Here is a 24,908-nt window from a genome sequence, read left to right as displayed (position 1 = left end):
GGTTAAGAATCTCCAATATCTTGTACGGGCCGATGAACCGAGGCTTAAACTTAGGAGAAGAAACCCTCATAGGGACAAAACGAGAAGACAACCACACCAAGTCCCCAACACAAAGCCGAGGACCAACACGACGACGGCGGTTGGCAAAAAGCTGAGTCTTCTCCTGGGACAACTTCAAATTGTCCACCACCTGCCCCCAAATCTGATGCAACCTCTCCACCACAGCATCCACTCCAGGACAATCCGAAGATTCCACTTGACCGGAGGAAAATCGAGGATGAAACCCCAAATTACAGAAAAACGGGGACACCAAGGTGGCAGAGCTGGCCCGATTATTGAGGGCGAAGTCCGCCAAAGGCAAAAAAGCAACCCAATCATCCTGATCCGCAGACACAAAACACCTCAAATATGTCTCCAAGGTCTGATTAGTCCGCTCGGTCTGGCCATTAGTCTGAGGATGGAAAGCAGACGAAAAAGACAAATCTATGCCCATCCTAGCACAGAATGCCCGCCAAAATCTAGACACGAATTGGGTCCCTCTGTCAGAAACGATATTCTCAGGAATACCATGCAAACGAACAACATTTTGAAAAAACAGAGGAACCAACTCGGAAGAAGAAGGCAACTTAGGCAAGGGAACCAGATGGACCATCTTAGAGAAACGGTCACACACCACCCAGATGACAGACATCTTCCGAGAAACAGGCAGATCCGAAATAAAATCCATCGAGATGTGCGTCCAAGGCCTCTTCGGGATAGGCAAGGGTAACAACAATCCACTAGCCCGAGAACAACAAGGCTTGGCCCGAGCACAAACGTCACAAGACTGCTCAAAGCCTCGCACATCTCGTGACAGGGAAGGCCACCAGAAGGACCTTGCCACCAAATCCCTGGTACCAAAGATTCCAGGATGACCTGCCAACGCAGAAGAATGAACCTCAGAGATGACTCTACTGGTCCAATCATCAGGAACAAACAGTCTACCAGGTGGGCAACGATCAGGTCTATCCGCCTGAAACTCCTGCAAGGCCCGCCGCAGGTCTGGAGAAACGGCAGACAATATCACTCCATCTTTAAGGATACCTGTGGGCTCAGAATTACCAGGGGAGTCAGGCTCAAAACTCCTAGAAAGGGCATCCGCCTTAACATTCTTAGAACCCGGTAGGTACGACACCACAAAATTAAACCGAGAGAAAAACAACGACCAGCGCGCCTGTCTAGGATTCAGGCGCCTGGCAGACTCAAGGTAAATTAAATTTTTGTGGTCAGTCAATACCACCACCTGATGTCTGGCCCCCTCAAGCCAGTGACGCCACTCCTCAAAAGCCCACTTCATGGCCAAAAGCTCCCGATTCCCAATATCATAATTCCGCTCGGCGGGCGAAAATTTACGGGAAAAAAAAGCACAAGGTCTCATCACGGAGCAGTCGGAACTTCTCTGCGACAACACCGCCCCAGCTCCGATTTCAGAAGCGTCGACCTCAACCTGAAAAGGAAGAGCAACATCAGGCTGACGCAACACTGGGGCGGAAGAAAAGCGGCGCTTGAGCTCCCGAAAGGCCTCCACAGCATCAGGGGACCAATCAGCAACATCAGCACCCTTCTTAGTCAAATCAGTCAATGGTTTTACAACATCAGAAAAACCAGCAATAAATCGACGATAAAAGTTAGCAAAGCCCAAAAATTTCTGAAGACTCTTAAGAGAAGAGGGTTGCGTCCAATCACCAATAGCCTGAACCTTGACAGGATCCATCTCGATGGAAGAGGGGGAAAAAATGTATCCCAAGAAAGAAATCTTTTGAACCCCAAAAACACACTTAGAACCCTTCACACACAAGGAATTAGACCGCAAAACCTGAAAAACCCTCCTGACCTGCTGGACATGAGAGTCCCAGTCATCCGAAAAAATCAGAATATCATCCAGATACACAATCATAAATTTATCCAAATAATCGCGGAAAATGTCATGCATAAAGGACTGGAAGACTGAAGGGGCATTTGAAAGACCAAAAGGCATCACCAAATACTCAAAATGGCCCTCGGGCGTATTAAATGCGGTTTTCCACTCATCCCCCTGCTTGATTCGCACCAAATTATACGCCCCACGGAGATCAATCTTAGAGAACCACTTGGCCCCCTTTATACGAGCAAACAAATCAGTAAGCAGTGGTAACGGATATTGATATTTAACCGTGATTTTATTCAAAAGTCGATAATCAATACACGGCCTCAAAGAGCCGTCTTTCTTAGACACAAAGAAAAAACCGGCTCCTAAGGGAGATGACGAAGGACGAATATGTCCCTTTTCCAAGGACTCCTTTATATATTCTCGCATAGCAGCGTGTTCAGGCACAGACAGATTAAATAAACGACCCTTAGGGTATTTACTACCCGGAATCAAGTCTATGGCACAATCGCACTCCCGGTGCGGAGGTAGTGAACCAACCTTGGGTTCTTCAAAAACGTCACGAAAGTCAGACAAGAATTCAGGAATCTCAGAGGGAATAGATGATGAAATGGAAACCAAAGGTACGTCCCCATGAGTTCCTTTACATCCCCAGCTTAACACAGACATAGCTCTCCAGTCGAGGACTGGGTTATGAGATTGCAGCCATGGCAATCCCAGCACCAAAACATCATGTAGATTATACAGCACCAGAAAGCGAATAACCTCCTGGTGATCCGGATTAACACGCATAGTCACTTGTGTCCAGTATTGTGGTTTATTACTAGCCAATGGGGTGGAGTCAATCCCCTTCAGAGGTATCGGAGCCTCCAGTGGCTCCAAATCATACCCACAGCGTTTGGCAAAGGACCAATCCATAAGACTCAAAGCAGCGCCAGAGTCGACATAGGCGTCCGCGGTAATAGATGACAAAGAACAAATCAGGGTCACAGATAGAATAAACTTAGACTGTAAAGTGCTAATTGAAACAGACTTGTCAGGCTTCTTAGTACGCTTAAAGCATGCTGATATAACATGGGTTGAATCACCACAATAGAAGCACAACCCATTTTTTCGTCTAAAATTCTGCCGCTCGCTTCTGGACAGAATTCTATCACATTGCATATTTTCTGGCGTTTTCTCAGTAGACACCGCCAAATGGTGCACAGGTTTGCGCTCCCGCAGACGCCTATCGATCTGAATAGCCATCGTCATGGACTCATTCAGACTCGCAGGCACAGGGAACCCCACCATAACATCCTTAATGGCATCAGAGAGACCTTCTCTGAAAATCGCCGCCAGGGCGCACTCATTCCACTGAGTAAGCACAGACCATTTGCGGAATTTTTGGCAGTATATTTCAGCTTCATCTTGCCCCTGAGACAAGGACATCAAGGCCTTTTCCGCCTGAAGCTCTAAATGAGGTTCCTCATAAAGCAACCCCAAGGCCAGAAAAAACGCATCCACATTGAGCAACGCAGGATCCCCTGGTGCCAATGCAAAAGCCCAGTCTTGAGGGTCGCCCCGGAGCAAGGAAATTACAATCCTGACCTGCTGTGCAGGGTCTCCGGCAGAGCGAGACTTCAGGGACAAAAACAATTTGCAATTATTTTTAAAATTTTGAAAGTGAGATCTATTCCCCGAGAAGAATTCAGGCAAAGGAATTCTAGGCTCAGACATAGGTGCATGAACAACAAAATCTTGCAAATTTTGTACCTTTGTGGCGAGATTATTCAAACCTGCAGCTACACTCTGAAGATCCATTTGAAACAGGTGAACACAGAGCCATTCAAGGATTAGAAGGAGAGAAAGAGAGGAAGGCTGCAGTATAGGCAGACTAGCAAGTGATTCAATTAAGAGCACACTCAGAACTAGAGGAAAAAAAAAGAAAAATTGTAGCAGACTTCTTTTTTCTCTCCTTTCTCAGCCTGTAATTTAACCCTTTTTTGGGCCGGTCAAACTGTCATGATTCTCAATGGCGAGAGAACATAGCCCAGCATATATGAGAACTAGCTCTTGGAAGATGGAAACTATACTGACCATGAACTAAACCTGCCGCACAACTAGAAGTGGCCGGGTAGCATGCCTACGTTTTTTAACCCTAGATGCCCAGCGCCAGCCGGAGAACTACCTAATCCTAGCAGAGGAAAAGACAGTCCTGGCTCACCTCTAGAGAAATTTTCCCAAAAGGCAGACAGAGGCCCCCACATATATTGGCGGTGATTTTAGATGAAATGACAAACGTAGTATGAAAATAGGTTTAGCAAAATCGAGGTCCGCTTTCTAGATAGCAGGAAGACAGAAAGGACACTTTCATGGTCAGCAGAAAACCCTATCAAAACACCATCCAGAAATTCCTTTAAGACTCTAGCATTAACTCATAACACCAGAGTGGCAATTTCCGATCACAAGAGCTTTCCAGACACAGTAACGAAACAGCAGCTGTGAACAGGAACAAAATGCAAAAACACACAAGGACAAAAGTCCAACTTAGCTGGGAGTTGTCTAGTAGCAGGAACAAGCACAGAAGGCTTCTGATTACATTGTTGACCGGCAAGAAACTGACAGAGGAGCAAGGTTATATAGCGACTCCCACATCCTGATAGGAGCAGGTGAACAGAGGGGATGATGCACACAAGTTCAATTCCACAAGTGGCCACCGGGGGAGCCCAGAATCCAATTTCACAACAGGCGTCAGCTAGATTTTATCTAGCTGTTCCGGGGTTAATTTACCTGATCCTCGGATTGGAAGCTGGGCCATGCCCATTGCCTTTAAATAGTTCTCCTGATCATTGGGCGTCGCTGATTATAGCTTCTGTCTTGTGCGTTGTTATCTCTGTCTGGAGTGGAGAGCTGGTTGTTGGAGATTCGTTGCTGGTGGTGTATTTTCCTTTGTCTTATTTACTCCTTCCTATATTTGTATTTATTTTGCCCTGCACATTTATAGTGTATTCCTGAGTGACTGCGGCGTGGTGTATATTTTCCTTTATCCTTGTCTGAGCTAACTGTGGGTATTGGTATATTACCTCTTCACTGGGTGGTGGGCGGAGGTTTCAGCCTAGGGTTGAAACAGGAGACAGGGTGAGGTTCGAGGCCTGGACATGCACACCATCAGTGTAAACTCCAGGTAGAGGGTCAGTCAGGATTTCCCTAGTCTGAGGGAAATTGCAGGGGCCCAGGTTATTAGCTCTCGCTCACCTAGTCTCCCCGTGACATTATAATCGGCCCAACAACAACAAAAAAGAAAAAGGGTTTCTTTTTTTTCGGGGGGGGGGGGGGGGTTGTCATGGATCCCATGACTTCCATAACCCGCCAGTTGGAGGCGCTGTCCCTACAGGTCACTGAGTTGAGGGGGGCTGGAGCGACAGGAAGAGTTGCTGAGCCTAAATTCCCTTTGCCTGAAAAATTTGCTGGGGAACGCAGTAAATTTGTTTCTTTTCGTGAAGCTTGCAGACTATATTTCCGTATGCGCCCGATCTCCTCGGGTAATGAGGCTCAGCATGTGGGCCTGGTGTTGTCATTGTTAAGCAGGGATCCCCAAGCATGGGCGTTTTCTTTGCCATCTGATTCTGTTGCATTTGACTCTGTGGAGAGTTTTTTTTTCCTCTCGGAAAAATCTACGATGAACCTGACAGAATGGCTCTAGCAGAATCTAAGATACGCACTATTCGCCAGGGGGAGCGAGTTGCAGAGGATTACTGTTCTGAATTTCGTCGCTGGGCGATCGATACACAATGGAATGATCCAGCATTGCGGAGTCAGTTTATTCATGGGGTTTCTGGAAGGGTTAAAAAAGCCCTTCTGATGTACGAGACTCCTGCTTCGCTAGATTCCGCTATGAGTCTGGTTGTCCGCATTGATCGCCGTTTGCGTCAGGGGGAGCATGAAACACCGCCTATGGGAGAGGGTTTAGGTTCACGTGAGGTTGCTGCAGGTGAGCCCACGGAGCCTATGCAAATCGCTGGGGTGTCACATGTGAAGCGTCGAGCCCCTGAGCTCAGGAAGCAGGGAGCCTGTTTTTACTGTGGTAAAACTGGTCATTTTATTAACATCTGTCCTCTGCTGTCTAAGAAAAACGCAACGGCGGAAAACTTCTAAGCTCAGAGGGTGTGGAGGAGACCAATCTGTGCTTATATATATCCTCCATGGTGGTTTCTCAATGCATGCTCCCTGCTAAGGTTTTTATCGCTGGCAGTGAGCTGCCAATTACTGTTTTTGTGGATAGTGGTTCAGCCACAAATCTCATTGATGAGGAGTTTGCACGCACAACAGTTTTTAGGATTGAAAAACTGTCTCATCCTATCCGCGTGGTCACCATCAATGCTGCTCCTCTCTCTCAGGGGGAGATTACTGAATTTGTGGCTGAGGTGAAACTCCACATTGGGGTTTTACATTCCGAGCGGGTTACATGTAAGGTGCTCAGGAATCTTCCTGCTCAGGTGGTTTTGGGTTTTCCTTGGTTGTCTATGCACAACCCGGTAATTGACTGGAAAACTCAGGACATAATTCAGTGGAGCGAGTTGTGCCAGGAGAATTGCCTGGCTACATGTGTGGCTGCGGTGACTTCAAGCGTTCCAGAGTCACTTCTGGATTTTGTGGATGTGTTCTCTGAGAAGGGTTGTTCAGAGTTGCCGCCACATCGCCCCTATGACTGTACTATCAGATTTAAACCAGGGGCCAAATTGCCTAAAGCAAGGATGTTTAACATCTCCAGTCCGGAGAGACAAGCATTAAAGGATTACATTGCTGAAAGTTTGAGCAAAGGGCACATCAGGCCGTCATCCTCGCCGGTGGCAGCAGGGTTCTTCTTCGTGAAGAAGAAAGATGGCGGATTACGCCCGTGTTTGGATTTCAGGGAGTTGAACCAGATTACGGTTCGTGATCCATACCCTATGCCACTGATACCAGATTTGTTCAACCAGGTGGCGGGTGCTAAGTGGTTTACCAAGCTTGACCTCAGGGGGGCGTACAACCTCATAAGAGTCCATCAAGGTGATGAGTGGAAGACGGCTTTTAATACCCCTGAGGGTCATTTTGAAAATTTGGTGATGACCTTTGGGTTGACTAACGCACCTGCAGTGTTCCAACATTTCATCAATGATGTGTTGTCGCATGGTTTGGGGAAATTCGTTATCGTGTACCTAGATGACATTCTCATATATTCTTGCGACCGTGATGCTCATTTAGGTCATGTCAGGCAGGTGTTACAGCTTCTCAGAGAGAATAACCTGTATGCTAAACTCGAGAAATGTGTATTTTTTGTTCAGGAGTTGCCTTTCTTGGGTTATATTGTGTCTGCTTCTGGTTTTAAAATGGACGCCGCTAAGGTGCAAGCGGTGCTGCATTGGGAACGTCCTGATAACCTGAAAGCACTTCAGCGGTTCCTTGGGTTTTCTAACTACTATAGGAAATTTATCAAGGATTTTTCCATCATTGGTAAACCGCTAACTGACATGACTAAAAAGGGTACCAATTTCTCCGTTTGGCCTGAGGATGCGGTGCGCGCATTTGAATTTCTTAAGAACAGTTTTGTTTCAGCCCCCATTTTTGTGCAGCCAGACGTATCAAAACCCTTTGTTGTGGAAGTCGATGCGTCTGAGGTTGGTGTGGGGGCGGTACAATCTCAAGGCTCATCTTTGAGTGGTTTGCGTCCGTGCGCCTATTTCTCCAAGAAACTGTCGTCCACTGAACGTAACTACGATATCGGCAACAGGGAGCTGTTGGCTATTAAGTTGGCCTTTGAGGAATGGCGACACTTCTTGGAGGGGTCGGTACATCAGGTTACTGTTATTACCGATCATAAGAATCTGCTGTATTTGGAGTCAGCCAAGCGTCTGTCCCCCAGGCAGGCTCGCTGGGCATTGTTTTTCACGCAGTTCACTTTTGATGTCACTTACAGACCGGGGTCTAAAAACACTAAGGTTGATGCTCTGTCCAGGTGTTTTCCGGAGGGAGAACCTCGGGAGGATCCAGTACCCATCCTCCCTCCAAAAGGGTGTTGTGGTTTCGGCTCTCACTACCGAGGATGAGGCTGAGATTACCGAGGCTCAGGAGGAGGTACCATGTGAGCTTCCCGTCAACAAATCTTTTGTACCGCTTCATCTTCGCTTAAAGGTTTTGGCGGAGCATCATGATGCTGTCCTGGCTGGTCACCCAGGGGTTAGAGGTACCTTGGAGTTTGTGTCACGTAGGTTTTGGTGGCCCAAGATCCGACAGGACGTGGTCTCATACGTGTCAGCTTGTACCACGTGCACTAGGGCTAAGACGCCCCGCACCCGTCCTGTTGGCACACTACTTCCTCTTGAGGTACCTAGTAAGCCATGGACGGAGATCTCCATGGATTTTATCACTGACTTGCCCTCTTCAGCTGGGAACACGGTCATCTTGGTGATTGTTGATCGGTTCTCAAAAATGTCGCACTTTGTGTCTTTGCCTTCGTTGTCTAACGCTAAGACTTTGGCTCAGGTATTTGTGCAGGAGGTGGTCAGACTTCATGGGGTTCCGTCTGACATCGTGTCTGATAGGGGGTCTCAGTTTGTGGCTAAATTTTGGAAAGCATTTTGCTCACGGCTGGGGATCAAGTTGTCTCATTCTTCGGCGTTCCACCCTCAGTCAAATGGTCAGACTGATCGTATGAACCAAAATTTGGAACAGTACCTACGCTGCTTTGTCTCTGATAACCAGGAGGAGTGGTCTACCTTTCTTCCTTTGGCTGAGTTTGCCATCAATAATCACCGCCAGGAGTCGTCTGGGGAGTCTCCGTTTTTTTGTGTTTACGGGCTACATCCTCAATTTTGTACCTTGAGTTAGAGGGGTTCTTCCGGCTTTCTGGAGGAGGATCAGTTAGGAGCACAATTATCATCAGTCTGGAGGAGAGTTAAACAGCGCCTGTTGAGTGTGGGCGCTAGGTACAAACGTGTGGCTGACAGTAGGCGTGTGCCAGGTCCCCCCTGAAGAAGCGGCAGCGAAACACGTGTTGGGGTATCTGTGCAGTCCTTAGTGCTGTCCTATGGGTGAGCATTTACTTTCTCAGCATCCTTTTTTGCTTCCATACTTGTTCACATGTTACGGTTTGATGTTGTGGTTACTATACCACATTATATGTACTGAATAAGGGATGGGCTGATTGCTACTATATGGAGCTCACCTACTTGGATACTTTTTGGGGTTTCTCACATGTACATTTTTCTAACTTTAGTATATGATAGTATTGGTTGAGTACCCCTGTGTTATGGATAGCCTATCACTGCTTGTATGCATCATCATTTAATCTACCTGTCCAGTATTATTGGGTTTTATTGTGTATACTTATTTGCCTGTTTTTTGTATTTGATGTGCTAATAAAGCTTTGTATAAAATTTTTCTAAAAAATATTTTCAGGGCATTTGTTATTTATTTGATATTAGTAGCTACTTGGGAATTGTAGGCTCTTTATTCTTTCTTATGGTTACCGTGTGCCAGGTCCGGACCCGAGTGTGGATGACTGGGTGTGGTTATCCACAAAAAACATAAGACTCAAAATACCGTCCCTTAAATTGGGTCCACGGTTTATTGGTCCATTTAGGGTCACCGCCGTCATTAACCCAGTAGCGTACCGATTGGAGCTCCCTACGGTGTATAAGATACACAACGTGTTCCACAGGTCTCTTCTAAAGAAGGTGGTGGGTTCTGTGGACGCGGCGCCTATGCCACCTCCAGTCTTGGTGGATGGTAATTTGGAGTTTGAAGTCTCCAAGGTGGTTGACTCTCGTGTAGTGCGTTGCACTTTACAGTACTTGGTACACTGGCGTGGTTATGGGCCTGAGGAGAGGTCCTGGGTACCAGCCTCGGACATTCATGCAGATCGGCTTGTCAGGTTTTTTCATCGTCGCCATCCAGACAAGCCGGGTCCTATAAGCCGTGAGGGCCCTGGGGTCCCTCGTAGAAGGCGGGGTACTGTCATGTGGGACGCTGTTCAAACCAGGTCGTTCGACAGACAGCGGTAATTCCGCTTTTTACCACTATTTGCTCATTGGCGTCGGCTAGATTTTATCTAGCTGTTCCGGGGTTAATTTACCTGATCCTCGGATTGGAAGCTGGGCCATGCCCATTGCCTTTAAATAGTTCTCCTGATCATTGGGCGTCGCCGATTATAGCTTCTGTCTTGTGCGTTGTTATCTCTGTTATCTCGGTCTGGAGTGGAGAGCTGGTTGTTTGAGATTCGTTGCTGGTGGTGTATTTTCCTTTGTCTTATTTACTCCTTCCTATAGTTGTATTTATTTTGCCCTGCACATTTATAGTGTATTCCTGAGTGACTGCGGCGTGGTGTATATTTTCCTTTATCCTTGTCTGTGCTAACTGTGGGTATTGGTGTATTACCTCTTCACTGGGTGGTGGGCGGAGGTTTCAGCCTAGGGTTGAAACAGGAGACAGGGTGAGGTTCGAGGCCTGGACATGCACACCATCAGTGTAAACTCCAGGTAGAGGGTCAGTCAGGATTTCCCTAGTCTGAGGGAAATTGCAGGGGCCCAGGTTATTAGCTCTCGCTCACCTAGTCTCCCCGTGACAGCCAGATAGTACTCTCTCCTCCTCTCCAGTGCCTTCTCCCCGCCGGTGCTCGAGTCAGCGGGTGTTTGCTGCCGTGGTGAGTTTCATAGTGAAGCCGTGATTTAACATTGTTGTGAGTGGGGTTCTTTTTTATGATCCTCTATTAACCCCACTACTCAGGCTTCATGCGCTAACTAGATGATCTGTGCATACGTTGTATATGATATTATTCATTACATTATGATTCTCTTATTCAGTATCCTATAAAATGCATCTGGTGTCTTACGCATTTGACGCTCTTTTTATTTATATCCTGGGTTTGTTCTCATAGACTGGTTTGATCCCCTAATCTTCCACTGCTTGTGTTTTGAGTACATTTGGTGGATTATCGCATATTACTCTCTTATTATGGGTTTTGACACCATGGTTTCAGCTCCTATCAACCATAATACATTTTGTGATGTTTCAAATGGTTTTCTGTAAGTGGAAATTTGCTTGGTCTTCTATATATATTCTTGTTTTCTAATAGTCTGTATCTTTTATTAAATGTTGGGTATGTACACTACTATTGGGTTAGCCTTTTCTCAATATCATTGTGACCGCACACCTCACCGCTGCTGCCAATAACTGAGCCCAGCGATTAGCTGCAGTGGTAACGTGTTCTGTCGATTTAGGCCTTGCCTACATGAGCATATAACATGGCCAAGTGCTATGTGATGTTTTATCTGATAGCACTCGGCCCAATGTTATACAATAAGGTCAGTGCAGATCTCCATTTCGGCATGAGAAAAAAATTGTTTGCTGCAGTGGCTCCGACATTTGGATCTTGCTCACCCATACAAGTCAATGGATGTGTATGAAACATCGGACTGCACTCGGATGTCAAAGAAGGCTAGATTTCTTTCAGCAATTTCTTCTTCCAAAGCTTGTTATTTTTGACCAACTAAAAAAAAAGATGGCATACAGATGGCATAACAAAGGAGCTGCAAAAAATGACATATTGTGCAAGTTAAGCCACCATAATTCGCCTTAATGTGTATAATGATATGTACACAACATCATCTGCCGTCAATGGCAATAAACGGTGTCAAAAGCTCAACAGTCCATTCTGCCATTATCACCGTACTTACTGGGCATCACCATCGGGATATAATTCCTGGGTCCTAAGTACAGCAGCGTAGGAGAAACTGGAGAATTCACTATTAATCTGACTTTGTTCTGTATTTGCAGGTTTTTGTGGAAACTTTGGATAAATGCTTTGAAAATGTATGCGAGCTTGACCTGATCTTTAATGTGGATAAGGTGAGTTCGAAGGGACTATTGATTTACTATTTTGCAATTTTTGTGAATTTAGCAGGGTATGTCTTACATAAAATATGTTGTTTGACATTCTTTTTCCTTTAGTAGGGATATTACCCATTTCTCCAGAGTAGAGAACCCTGGATGTTCGGGTCCGGCCGAACAGTTACAAAAAGTTTGAGTTTGGGCACCAAAACCGAACCCGAACCTGGATACCATTCACTTGAATGGGGGCCTGAACATCCCGTGCTTGCACATGACAGCGTGGCAAACACTGCTTCTGATCGGCGGTATAAAATCATTACCGCCAGTCAGACAGCCGCATATCCCACGCTGTCTTAATGACAGTGTGATCCCGCAGCTGTGATCGGAAGTAAAAAGTTTACCTCCGGTCACTGCGTTCGGCTGATGGGATTACTGCTCCCATCAGCCTACTCCTGCTGCCGCTAATAACAGTGAGAGCAGGCGGCTGATGGGAGTATTCATCAGCCGATCAGAAGCAGAGTTTGCCATGCTGTCATGCACATGACAGCGCGACAAACACCCAGTGTTCGGGGTGCCGAACCCGAACAGTAACAGACTTTCTGGTGAAATCCGTGTTCGGTGTCCATGCCCAAACAGTAAGTGTTTGGTACGGACACCGAACTTTACTGTTCGGGTTCGCCCATCTCTACTCCAGAGAGGTGCAGCTACATTCCCTTTTGTGTTAGTTTTGGTCCATATGACGCAGCAAATCCGTGATCAGAAAGGCATGCCTCATTAAAAACCTCTCAGTTGTGGTGGTTTACATTTTTTTTCTTTTTGGCTTTGGTGCTGACTAGTGTTGAGCATTCCGATACCGCAAGTATCGGGTATCGGCCGATATTTGCTGTATCGGAATTCCGATACCGAGATCCGATACTTTTGTGGTATCGGTATCGAAACAACATTAATGTGTAAAAGAAAGAATTAAAATAAAAAATATTGCTATACTCACCTCTCCGACGCAGCCTGGACCTCACCGAGGGAACCGGCAGCGTTGTTTGCTTAAAATGCGCGCTTTTCCTTCCTTCCGTGACGTCACGGCTTCTGATTGGTCGCGTGCCGCCCATGTGGCCGCGACGCGACCAATCACAGCAAGCCGTGACGTAATTTCAGGTCCTTCTAGGCATTCAGTATTTTAAAATTACGTCCCGGCTTTGTGATTGGTCGCGTCGCGGTCACATGGGCGACGCGACCAATCACAAGCCGTGACGTCACGGGAGGCAGGAGACGCGCGCATTTTAAGCAAACAACGCTGCCGGTTCCCTCGGTGAGGTGAGTATAGCAATATTTTTTATTTTAATTCTTTATTTTACACATTAATATGGTTCCCAGGGCCTGAAGGAGAGTTTCCTCTCCTTCAGACCCTGGGAACCATCAGGAATACCGTCCGATACTTGAGTCCCATTGACTTGTATTGGTATCGGGTATCGGTATCGGATTAGATCCGATACTTTGCCGGTATCGGCCGATACTTTCCGATACCGATACTTTTAAGTATCGGACGGTATCGCTCAACACTAGTGCTGACCATGTAAATATTGCGTTGTCATAGTTATAGCCCCCGTGCATTTTTCTTGATACGCCATTACAGCCTTGTGATCTGTTCACAACACGGCAATAAAGTAATCACCAAACACCAATTAGATGTGAAATAGCAGGAGAGCTGTAGGCTGCCACGCTTTTATGGTACTACATTCCGTTATCTCTTCAGATAAAAATTGCTGACATGTTTTCTTCCCTTTCCTTGCATAAATGATACAGTATTTTTCTCCCCTAACCTTACAATACAGTTTTATGGACTCTAATCCCAAGTTATTGCCTTAATAAAGTTAATACTGTTTAGAACTATATTTATTGTATTGATAAGACAAACTTTCATGTATGTGATACTGTCTGCTAGAATACATTCACTGTAGTCTGTATTTGTCGTCTGTATGGTCACTGCAGTGTATATATACAGTGTGGAAAATAAGTATTTGATATTCTGCCAATTTTTGTAAGGTTTCCAACCTCCCTTCAATACAGTGCAGTCTTTTCCCCTTTGTAGGAAAGCACTCCCAAAGTATGATGTATCCCACACGATGCTTCATGGATGGGACGGTGTTCTTGAGGTTGGACTCATTATTTTTCTGCCTCCAAACACAAAAAGTGGTGTTGATGGCAAAAAGTTCTATTTTAGTCTCATCTGACCACATGACCTTCTCCCATTCCTCTTCTGGATCATCCAGATGGTCACTGGCAAACTTCAAACGGGTCTGGACATGTGCTGGCGTGAGCAGGGGGACCTTGAGCTCCCTGCAGGATTTTAATCCATGACTGCGTAATGTGTTACTAATGATAATGTTTGACACTGTGGTCCCAGCTCTCTTCAGGCTATTGACGAGGTCTTCCTGTGTAGTTCTGGGCTGATTCCTGACCTTTCTCAGAATCATCCTTACCCCATGAGGTGAGATCTTGCATGGAGCCTCAGACCAAGGAAGATTCACAGTCATCTTGTGTTTCTTCCTTTTTCTAATAATTCCACCTTGTTGTTGCCTTGTCCACCAACTGCTTGCCTATTGTCCTTTAGCCCATCCCAGCCTTGGGCAGGTCTACAATTTTGCCCATGGTGTCCTTAGATAGCTTTTTGGTCTTGGCCATGGTGGAGAGGTTGGAGTGTGATTGAGTGTGTGGACAAGTGTCTTTTATACAGGTAACAAGTTCAAACAGGTGCCATTAATACAGGTAATGAGTGCAGAGAAGGAGGGCTTCTTAAAGAAGAACTAAGGGTATGTGCACATGTTGCAGATTTGCCTGCGGATTTTTCTGCACTAAATCCGCAGCTCTTGGCAGAAAACGCAGGTGCTTTTTTGATACGTTCTTCGAGCGTTTTTGATGCGTTTTCTGCACAGTTTTGATGCGTTTTTTTTTAATGCTTTTTTAATGCGTTTTTGAAAGCTAAATAAAGATGTATTATTGAACAAAAAAAAGATTTGTGATGTCATGTCTTGTCCAACCTCCTCTTTTACATTTGTCCAACCCACACTCCATTACACACACAGATAGATATATCTCATTCCTTCTATCTATCTACATCTATCTATCTATGGTTAGATGTAGATAGATATATGGATAGTAGGCTACTTTCACATATCAGTTTTTTTCCGTCAGGCAGGATCCGACGAATTTTTGAAAAAACAGATCCGTTGCAATTAGTGAAAAACTGATGCAACTGATCTGGTTTTTTTTGGGAGAGAGAGAACGGAAAATGTTCATAATTTGAATGGAAACATGCATGAAAAACCGGATTCGGAGGCCAGATTCATCATTTCACATCTCAGTTTCATACGTTTTTCGTCGGATCCATCGCTGTGCGTTTTTTCATAGGACAGAAAAAACATTCTTCTGTACGTTTTCTCCGTCCGCCGGAAACAGCTTTTCTGATGGATCCGGCAAAAAACGGATGAAACTTGTGGCCATCAGGCGCAATCCGGCGTTAATACAACTCTGAGAAAAAAACGGATCCGGCAGAAAAAAAAAACGGAGCTGCTGTTTTCAAAACTCACCGGCTTGTGCCTGACTGTAAAAACCTGATGTGTGAAAGTAGCCAGATAGATATATGGATAGATATATCTATGTATCTACAGATATATCCATCTATCTATAAATATATCTATAGATAGATATATCCATAGTTATCCATCCATAGATATATAATGGCAAGGCCTATGTTTATTAATGAACGTTTAATTTAAAAAAACGGAAAATACTTAGCCTGTCTCTTCCCACTCCCCTGTAGCGGTGGGTATATGGGATAATAAGGGGTTAATGTCACTTTGCTAATTTAAGGTGACATTAAGCCCGGTTAATAATGGAGAGGCGTCAATAAGACGCCTATCCATTATTATTCCTGTAGTAGTGAAAGGGTTAAAAAAAAATAAAGACACAGCTAGAAAAAAGTATTTTAATATTCTTAATTTAACCATACTTACCATACTCGACAGTGGCGTATCTAGGGTTTCTGGCACCCGGGGCAAGAATACATTTTGGTAACCCCCCAGAACATATGCAATTTGCACACTTAGTATGCTCTCAATATTCAGTGAAAAACAGAGAGAAGCAGGAAGAGAAGCTCGTTGTCACAGGACCACAAGTATGAAAGTCACATATGATTGACGTGTCCATGTGACGACTACTGGAACTTGCAGAGCTGAATCCTGACATCGAAGCTTCTGAATTCTCACAACGCATGCACTGCACACTTTTAGGATTCTCCCTTGCCGGTGGACAGTCATATCAGCACAAGCATGTGATTTGTATACTTCTGACCACATTCCGACTAGACTCTCTCAGTTCATTTTCATTGAGTGAGGCCACACATGTCTAGTCAGCACGTGACCGCATGTATGTAAATCGCCAGCACGAGAGAATCCTGACAGCATGCAGTGCGCACTGTGAGAAGTCAGAAGTCTGCAGTCACAGAGAATGACTGCAGACACATTACAAACCTGGACATCCCCTTTAATTCTCCTAACATAAATAAAAACATGAGAGGTAGTATCACAAATAACATTTACATCCAGGTACCTTATAGTTGGCGTCGCCTCTGGAGTCATTCTCCTTCTTTTCTTCATCTTGTCCAGACCCCATGATGAGTTTTCTCATCCACAGCCGTCTCTGCAGACGTCAGTCTTCTCCGCTCTTTTGCAGAAAATCTCCAAATGATGCCCTTAAAGATACAAGTGTCATTATAATGCTCCTGAATAAAAAATTGCCCCTCACTAAGTTGTCTGCACAAAATATGACCCCCACATTGTCCCTCTTATGGTACATGCTCTTCACACTGACCTCTCCTTTCCATACCGGCCCCCTTCTGACACTGTCCTCTCACACTGTGTCCCCCCTATAGGGCCCAGTATTTATACTGTACTCTCTCATCACACTCCCCCCTCCTTGGTATACTGTCCCCTCCTGGCTGTGCCCTTACACTGTCCCCCCCCATGCTACGCCCCCACTACTCAGTTTCTGTTCTGTGCCCACTCACTTTTCTCCCCCATACTGTCTCCTAACACTATTCCCCTCCCTCCTCATACTGTCTCCTCTCACATCCCTCCTGTTCACCATACTGTCTCCTCATATATTTACCACCTCACCCCCCATTGTGTCTGCACACATCCCATCACCCTCACTCCCTGTACTCTGTACACATACATTTTTCACATCGCTAATCATACTGTGTCCACATACATTCCCCCGTTCTCTCCTCATACTGTCTGCACCCATCACTGTTATGATCTGGTGGCCTAAGAGCAGCATGAGACGTACTCTGGAGAAGGTGGTACCTGTACTGACCGCAGACCCTGAACTTAACACCGCAACTAGAAGTAGCCGTGGAATGTACCTAGCACTCCCTGGACATCTCGACACAGCCGGAGGACTAATTACCCCTAGAGATAGAAAAGGGAAAACTATCTTGCCCCAGAGAAAATTCCCAAAGGATAGACAGCCCCCCACAAATATTGACTGTGAGAGGAGAGGGAAAAAACATACACAGACTGAAATCAGAATTTAGCAAAGGAGGCCACTTCTAGCTAAATAGAAAGGATAGGACAGAGTACTATGCGGTCAGTATTAAAACACTAGAAAATATCCACCACAGAAAATACAAAAACTCCACAGCTAACTAAAGATATGGAGGGTATATCTGCAACTCCAGAGATACCAGCTGGGCTAAACAAATCCTTATACAGACCAAGCTGGACAAGACAAAAAACATGGAAAAGAACTGAACAATAAGGCCACCGCATGTGGACAGCAACAAATCAAGGCCAGAACTTATCTTTGTTGAAAAGAACTGCAAAGCAGGAGAGACCAGGCAGAGATGTGAATCCTCCAGGAACAATGGACAACTGGCACTGACTAAAGGGTGAAGCAAGACTATATAGCCCAGTCAGATTTGCAAAAAGTGAACACACCTGATAAATGCAGCGATTCAGAGACAGCAGCGCTACCACTTACAACCACCGGAGAGAGCCCAAGAGCAGAATTCACAACAGTACCCCCCCCCTTGAGGAGGGGTCACCGAACCCTCACCAGAGCCCCCAGGCCAATCCGGACGAGCCAAATGAAAGGCACGAACCAAATCATCAGCATGAACATCGGAGGCAACAACCCAAGAATTATCCTCCTGGCCATAACCCTTCCATTTGACAAGATACTGAAGCTTCCGCCTCGAAAAACGAGAATCCAAAATCTTCTCAACCACATACTCCAACTCCCCATCAATCAACACCGGGGCAGGAGGATCAACAGAGGGAACAACGGGCACCACATATTTCCGCAACAAAGATCTATGAAAAACATTATGGATGGAAAAAAAGGCTGGAAGGGCCAAACGAAAAGACACTGGATTGATAATCTTAGAAATCCTATAAGGGCCAATAAACCAAGGCTTAAACTTAGGGGAAGAAACCTTCATAGGGACATGACGGGAAGACAACCAGACCAAATCCCCAACCCGAAGCCGGGAACCAACACACCGACGGTTAGCAAAACGCTGAGCCCCCTCCTGAGACAACACCAAATTGTCAACAACATGAGCCCAAATTTGCTGCAACCTGTCAACCACAGAGTCCACCCCAGGACAATCAGAAGGCTCAACCTGCCCCGAAGAAAAACGAGGATGAAAACCAGAGTTACAAAAGAAGGGTGAAACCAAGGTAGCAGAACTAGCCCGATTATTAAGGGCAAACTCGGCCAATGGCAAGAAAGCCACACAATCATCCTGATCAGCAGACGCAAAGCATCTCAAATAAGTTTCCAAAGTCTGATTAGTTCGTTCGGTTTGGCCATTTGTCTGAGGATGAAATGCGGAAGAAAAAGACAAATCAATGCCCAGCCTAGCACAAAAGGCCCGCCAAAACCTAGAAACAAACTGGGAACCTCTATCGGACACAATATTCTCCGGAATGCCATGCAAACGAACCACATGCTGAAAAAACAACGGAACCAAATCAGAAGAGGAAGGCAACTTAGACAAAGGTACCAAATGAACCATCTTAGAAAACCGGTCACAAACCACCCAGATAACTGACTTCCTCTGGGAAACCGGAAGATCCGAAATAAAATCCACAGAAATATGCGTCCAAGGCCTCTCAGGGACCGGCAAAGGCAAAAGCAACCCACTAGCGCGGGAACAGCAAGGCTTGGCCCGCGCACAAGTCCCACAGGACTGCACAAAAGAACGCACATCCCGTGACAAAGAAGGCCACCAAAAGGACCTACCAACCAAATCTCTGGTACCAAAAATCCCCGGATGACCAGCTAACACAGAACAATGAACCTCCGAAATCACTTTACTAGTCCATCTGTCAGGAACAAACAATTTCCCCACTGGACAGCGGTCAGGTTTATCATCCTGAAATTCCTGAAGAACCCGTCGTAAATCAGGGGAGATGGCAGAAAGAATCACCCCCTCCTTCAGAATTCCGACCGGCTCAAGGACGCCAGGAGAATCAGGCAAAAAGATCCTAGAGAGGGCATCAGCCTTAACATTCTTAGAACCCGGAAGATACGAGACCACAAAATCAAAACGGGAGAAAAACAGGAACCATCGGGCCTGTCTAGGATTCAGCCGTTTGGCAGACTCGAGATAAATCAGATTCTTATGATCGGTCAAGACCACAATACGGTGCTTGGCCCCCTCAAGCCAATGTCGCCACTCCTCAAATGCCCACTTCATAGCCAACAACTCACGATTGCCGACATCATAATTGCGTTCTGCAGGCGAAAACTTTCGAGAAAAGAAGGCACACGGTTTCATCAAGGAACCATCAGAATTCCTCTGAGACAAAACGGCCCCTGCCCCAATCTCAGAAGCGTCAACCTCAACCTGAAAAGGAAGAGAAACATCCGGCTGACGCAACACAGGGGCAGAAGTAAATCGGCGTTTAAGCTCCTGAAAGGCAGAAACAGCCGCAGAGGACCAATTCGTCACATCAGCGCCTTTCTTCGTCAAATCGGTCAGGGGTTTAACCACACTGGAGAAGTTGGCAATGAAACGGCGATAAAAATTAGCAAAGCCCAAAAATTTCTGAAAGCTCTTCACGGATGTGGGCTGGATCCAATCATGAATGGCCTGAACCTTAACCGGATCCATTTCTATAGATGAGGGAGAAAAAATGAAGCCCATAAAAGAAATCTTCTGTACTCCAAAGAGGCACTTAGACCCCTTCACAAACAAGGCATTATCACGAAGGATCTGAAATACCATCCTGACTTGTTTCACATGAGACTCCCAATCATCTGAAAAAATCAAAATATCATCCAAATATACAATCATGAATTTATCAAGATAATTCCGAAATATATCATGCATGAAGGACTGAAACACAGATGGAGCATTAGAGAGTCCGAATGGCATCACAAGGTATTCAAAATGGCCTTCGGCCGTATTAAACGCAGTTTTCCATTCGTCACCCTGCTTAATACGAACAAGATTATATGCCCCTCGAAGGTCAATCTTAGTAAACCAACTAGCCCCCTTAATCCTAGCAAACAGATCAGAAAGCAAAGGCAAAGGGTATTGGAATTTGACCGTGATCTTATTCAAGAGGCGATAATCAATACAGGGTCTCAAGGAGCCATCTTTTTTTGCAACAAAAAAAAAAACCTGCTCCCAATGGTGAAGAAGATGGCCGAATATGCCCCTTCTCCAAGGACCCCTTAACATAGCTCCGCATGGCGGTATGTTCTGGCACAGACAGGTTGAAAAGTCGGCCCTTAGGGAACTTACAGTCTGGAATCAAGTCAATAGCACAATCACAGTCCCTATGCGGTGGAAGGGAACTGGACTTGGGCTCATTGAATACATCCTGGAAATCTGACAAAAACTCAGGAATTTCAGAAGAGGGGGAGGAGGCAATTGACATCAAAGGAACGTCACCATGAACCCCCTGACAACCCCAACTAGTCACAGACATAGATTTCCAATCTAATACCGGATTATGCACCTGTAACCATGGGAAACCCAGCACAATAGCATCATGCAAATTATGCAACACCAGAAAACGACAATCTTCCTGATGGGCTGGCGCCATGCACATGGTCAGCTGTGTCCAAAACTGAGGTTTATTTTTAGCCAACGGTGTAGCATCAATGCACCTCAAAGGAATAGGACTCTGCAAAGGCTGCAAGGGGAAACCACAACGTCTGGCAAATTCTAAGTCCATTAAGTTTAGAGCGGCGCCTGAATCCACAAATGCCATGACAGAAAATGACGATAATGAGCAGATCAGGGTCACAGATAACAGAAATTTAGGTTGTACAGTACTGATGGTAACAGAACTAGCAATTCTCTTGGTACGCTTAGGGCAATCAGAAATAACATGCGCAGAATCGCCGCAGTAAAAACACAACCTATTCTGACGTCTGAATCCTTGTTCAGCTCTAGACACAATCCTATCACACTGCATAGGCTCAGGACTCCACTCGGAAGACAATGCCATAGTGTGCACAACTCTGCGCTCACGCAAGCGCCGATCAATCTGAATGGCCAGAGACATAGAATCACTCAGACCAGCAGGCGTGGGGAACCCCACCATAACATCTTTAACGGATTCAGAAAGACCCTTTCTGAAGATTGCCGCCAAGGCATCCTCATTCCATTTAGTCAGTACAGACCATTTTCTAAACTTCTGGCAATATGATTCTGCCGCTTCTTGACCCTGAGACAGGGCCAACAAGGTCTTCTCAGCATGATCCACTGAATTAGGTTCATCATACAATAACCCAAGCGCCTGAAAAAAGGTGTCTACATTAAGCAATGCCGGATTCCCAGGTTCCAGGGCAAATGGCCCATCCTGGGGGTCACCACGCAGCAGAGATATAACAATTTTAACCTGCTGGATGGGATGACCAGAGGAACGGGGTTTCAGAGCAAAAAACAGTTTACAGTTATTTTTAAAGCTCAGAAATTTGGACCTATCCCCAAAAAACAAATCAGGAGTTGGAATTCTAGGCTCTAAAACCGGAGTCTGAACGATATAATCGGAAATACCCTGTACTCTAGCAGCAAGTTGATCCACACGAGAAGCCAATCCCTGAACATCCATACCAGCGCCGAACTCCTGAGCCACCCAGAGGTAAAGAGGGAAGAAAAAAAAACACAACAGACTACAGAAAAAAAAATGGCTCAGCACTTTCCTTCCCTTCTCCTGAGATGCGGTTAACTCATTGCTGGCCAGTTGTACTGTTATGATCTGGTGGCCTAAGAGCAGCATGAGACGTACTCTGGAGAAGGTGGTACCTGTACTGACTGCAGACCCTGAACTTAACACCGCAACTAGAAGTAGCCGTGGAATGTACCTAGCACTCCCTGGACATCTCGACACAGCCGGAGGACTAAATACCCCTAGAGATAGAAAAGGGAAAACTATCTTGCCTCAGAGAAAATTCCCAAAGGACAGACAGCCCCCCACAAATATTGACTGTGAGAGGAGAGGGAAAAAACATACACAGACTGAAATCAGAATTTAGCAAAGGAGGCCACTTCTAGCTAAATAGAAAGGATAGGACAGAGTACTATGCGGTCAGTATTAAAACACTAGAAAATATCCACCACAGAAAATACAAAAACTCCACAGCTAACTAAAGATATGATGGGTATATCTGCATCTCCAGAGATACCAGCTTGGCTAAACAAATCCTTATACAGACCAAGCTGGACAAGACAAAAAACATGGAAAAGAACTGAACAATAAGGCCACCGCATGTGGACAGCAACAAATCAAGGCCAGAACTTATCTTTGTTGAAAAGAACTGCAAAGCAGGAGAGACCAGGCAGAGATGTGAATCCTCCAGGAACAATGGACAACTGGCACTGACTAAAGGGTGAAGCAAGACTAAATAGCCCAGTCAGATTTGCAAAAAGTGAACACACCTGATAAATGCAGCGATTCAGAGACAGCAGCGCTACCACTTACAACCTCCGGAGAGAGCCCAAGAGCAGAATTCACAACACATCCCCCATACTGTTTCCTCAGATATGCCCCCCATTCTCCTACTGTTTCCTCATATATGCCCATTATTTTCCTCAACCCCACCCCATCATTACTCTTTTCACCACCTCCATCTTTGCCTCCTCCACCACCACTATCATTGCTTTCTCCTCCGCCACCCCATCATTTCCCATTCCACCTCCTCCATCATTTCCTCCTTTGCCTTTTCCACCATATCCATCATTTTCTCTTCCCCCACCATCCCACTTTCCACCACCATCATCATTGTCCTTTCCGCCGCCATCACCATACTTGCCCATTCCACCACCTCCATCATTTTCTCCCCCTCCAATATCATCAGTGTGCTTTCCACCACCACCATCTTTGTCCATTCTACCACCTCCATCATTTCTTCCCCCCCTCATTATTGCCCTTTCCACCACCATGATTTTCTCCTCCCCACCATCATTGCATTCTCCCCCCCACCACCATCATTGCCCATTCCTATTTCCACCTCCATCATTGCCCATTCCACCACATCCATCATTTCCTCCCCTCCATCCCAATTATTGCCCTCTCCCTGTCAGCCCCATCATTGCCCTTGCCCCTCCTCCCCGTACACACACACAAAACTATTTACGTCTCTGCACATTCACCCGCAGCGCTACGCATGCACACACAAACATACACACACATATTGCGTACAGTATAATGGCCACACCTAGTTACTCCTACACACGCGGCTGAGCTCTGTACACCTTTCACATGTGGCTCCGCACCGTACACCTTGTACACACGTGGCTCCACTCCATACACCTTGTACACACGCGGCTCTGCTCCGTACACCTCGTACACACGCGGCTCTGCTCCGTACACCTTGTAGACATGCGGCTCTGCTCCGTACACCTCGTACACACGCGGCTCTGCTTCATACACCTCATAGACACACGACTCCGCTCCTTACACCTTGCACACACGGCTCCACTCCATACACCTCATACACACCCAGCTCCGCTCCGTACACCTCATACACACACGGCTCCGCTCTGTACACCTCGTACACACATGGCTCCGCTCCATACACCTTGTACACATGCGGCTCTACTCCGTACAGCTTGTACACACACGGCTCCGCTCTGTACACCTCGTACACACACAGCTCTGCTCCGTACACCTCGTACACACACGGCTCCGCTCCGTACACCTCATACACACATGGATCCGCTCTGTACACCTCGTACACACATGGCTCCGTTCCATACACCTTGCACACACCCAGTTCCGCTCCGTACACCTTGCACACACGGCTTCTGCTCCGCACACCTCGTACACACGGCTCTGCTCCGTACACCTTGCACACACGGCTTCTGCTCTGTACACCTCGTACACACACTTCTCTGCTACATCCACACAAACCACTCCTGACCCCACACAAAAGCTTACTCTCGTCCAGCACCATGACCACCAGCAGAGTCCTGCACTACACGAAGGCCCTTAATCATGTGACTCCTGACTCCTCCCCTCCTGTGACCTCATCACAGGTCCTGTGCGCACAGAGCAGCGGCAGCCATAGTTATGGTGTGCGGCTCTCTGCGGTGGAGGGGCTCTGCTGCGGGACAAGTGCAGTCCCACCCGTGATCGTGCACGCACTGAGAGAGTGCATGCGCAGGGCCTGTACAGAAGATTTAAAGGGCCGTCGGCCCATTTTGTAGCTCAGAGTGCTTACGGGTCCGCCCAGTCCAGGAGAGACTGGGCGGACCCCTAAGCACTCCGGGCCCCGTTGCAGCTGCGACCGCTTACGCCGCTGACACTTGGGATTCGACGCTCAGCACTTTCTCTGTGCCGGCTGTCAATTTGACAGCCGGCTCAGAGAACGGGACTATCTCAGTGTTCTGCCGCCAACGAGGAGCCTCCTTGGACCGCCGCATCATCAGGCGACTCGCTGGCACCCCTCTGTTGGCTGCGCCAACGGCTGCCCCCCCCCCCCCCCCCCGGATACGCCACTGATACTCGATCGCCTGCAAAAAATTAAAAATGATAAACCGTATATTCACTTTACACCGTAGTCCAATTAATAACGAGTGTCCCACGACGATCTCCCCTATAGAACAGTGACATCGGGTGACGTCACTGCTCTA

General features: G+C 46.5%; 1 protein-coding gene across 1 annotated transcript in view; it reads left to right on the top strand.

Moving 5' to 3' along the window:
* Window positions 1-24,908, top strand: part of AP3S2 (adaptor related protein complex 3 subunit sigma 2) — a 92,673-nt gene that overhangs the window by 25,748 nt on the left and 42,017 nt on the right. Inside the window, exon 4 of the mRNA XM_077263518.1 lies at window positions 11,702-11,773. Coding sequence (XP_077119633.1) covers window positions 11,702-11,773 — 72 coding nt within the window. The remainder of the gene's footprint in view (window positions 1-11,701; window positions 11,774-24,908) is intronic.

Source organism: Ranitomeya variabilis, chromosome 5, assembly GCF_051348905.1.
Source record: "Ranitomeya variabilis isolate aRanVar5 chromosome 5, aRanVar5.hap1, whole genome shotgun sequence".
In the NCBI taxonomy this organism is placed as follows: Eukaryota; Metazoa; Chordata; class Amphibia; order Anura; family Dendrobatidae; genus Ranitomeya; species Ranitomeya variabilis.
The sequence above is the reverse complement of the archived record's forward strand: the minus strand, read 5'-3'. Positions and strand labels throughout refer to the sequence as shown.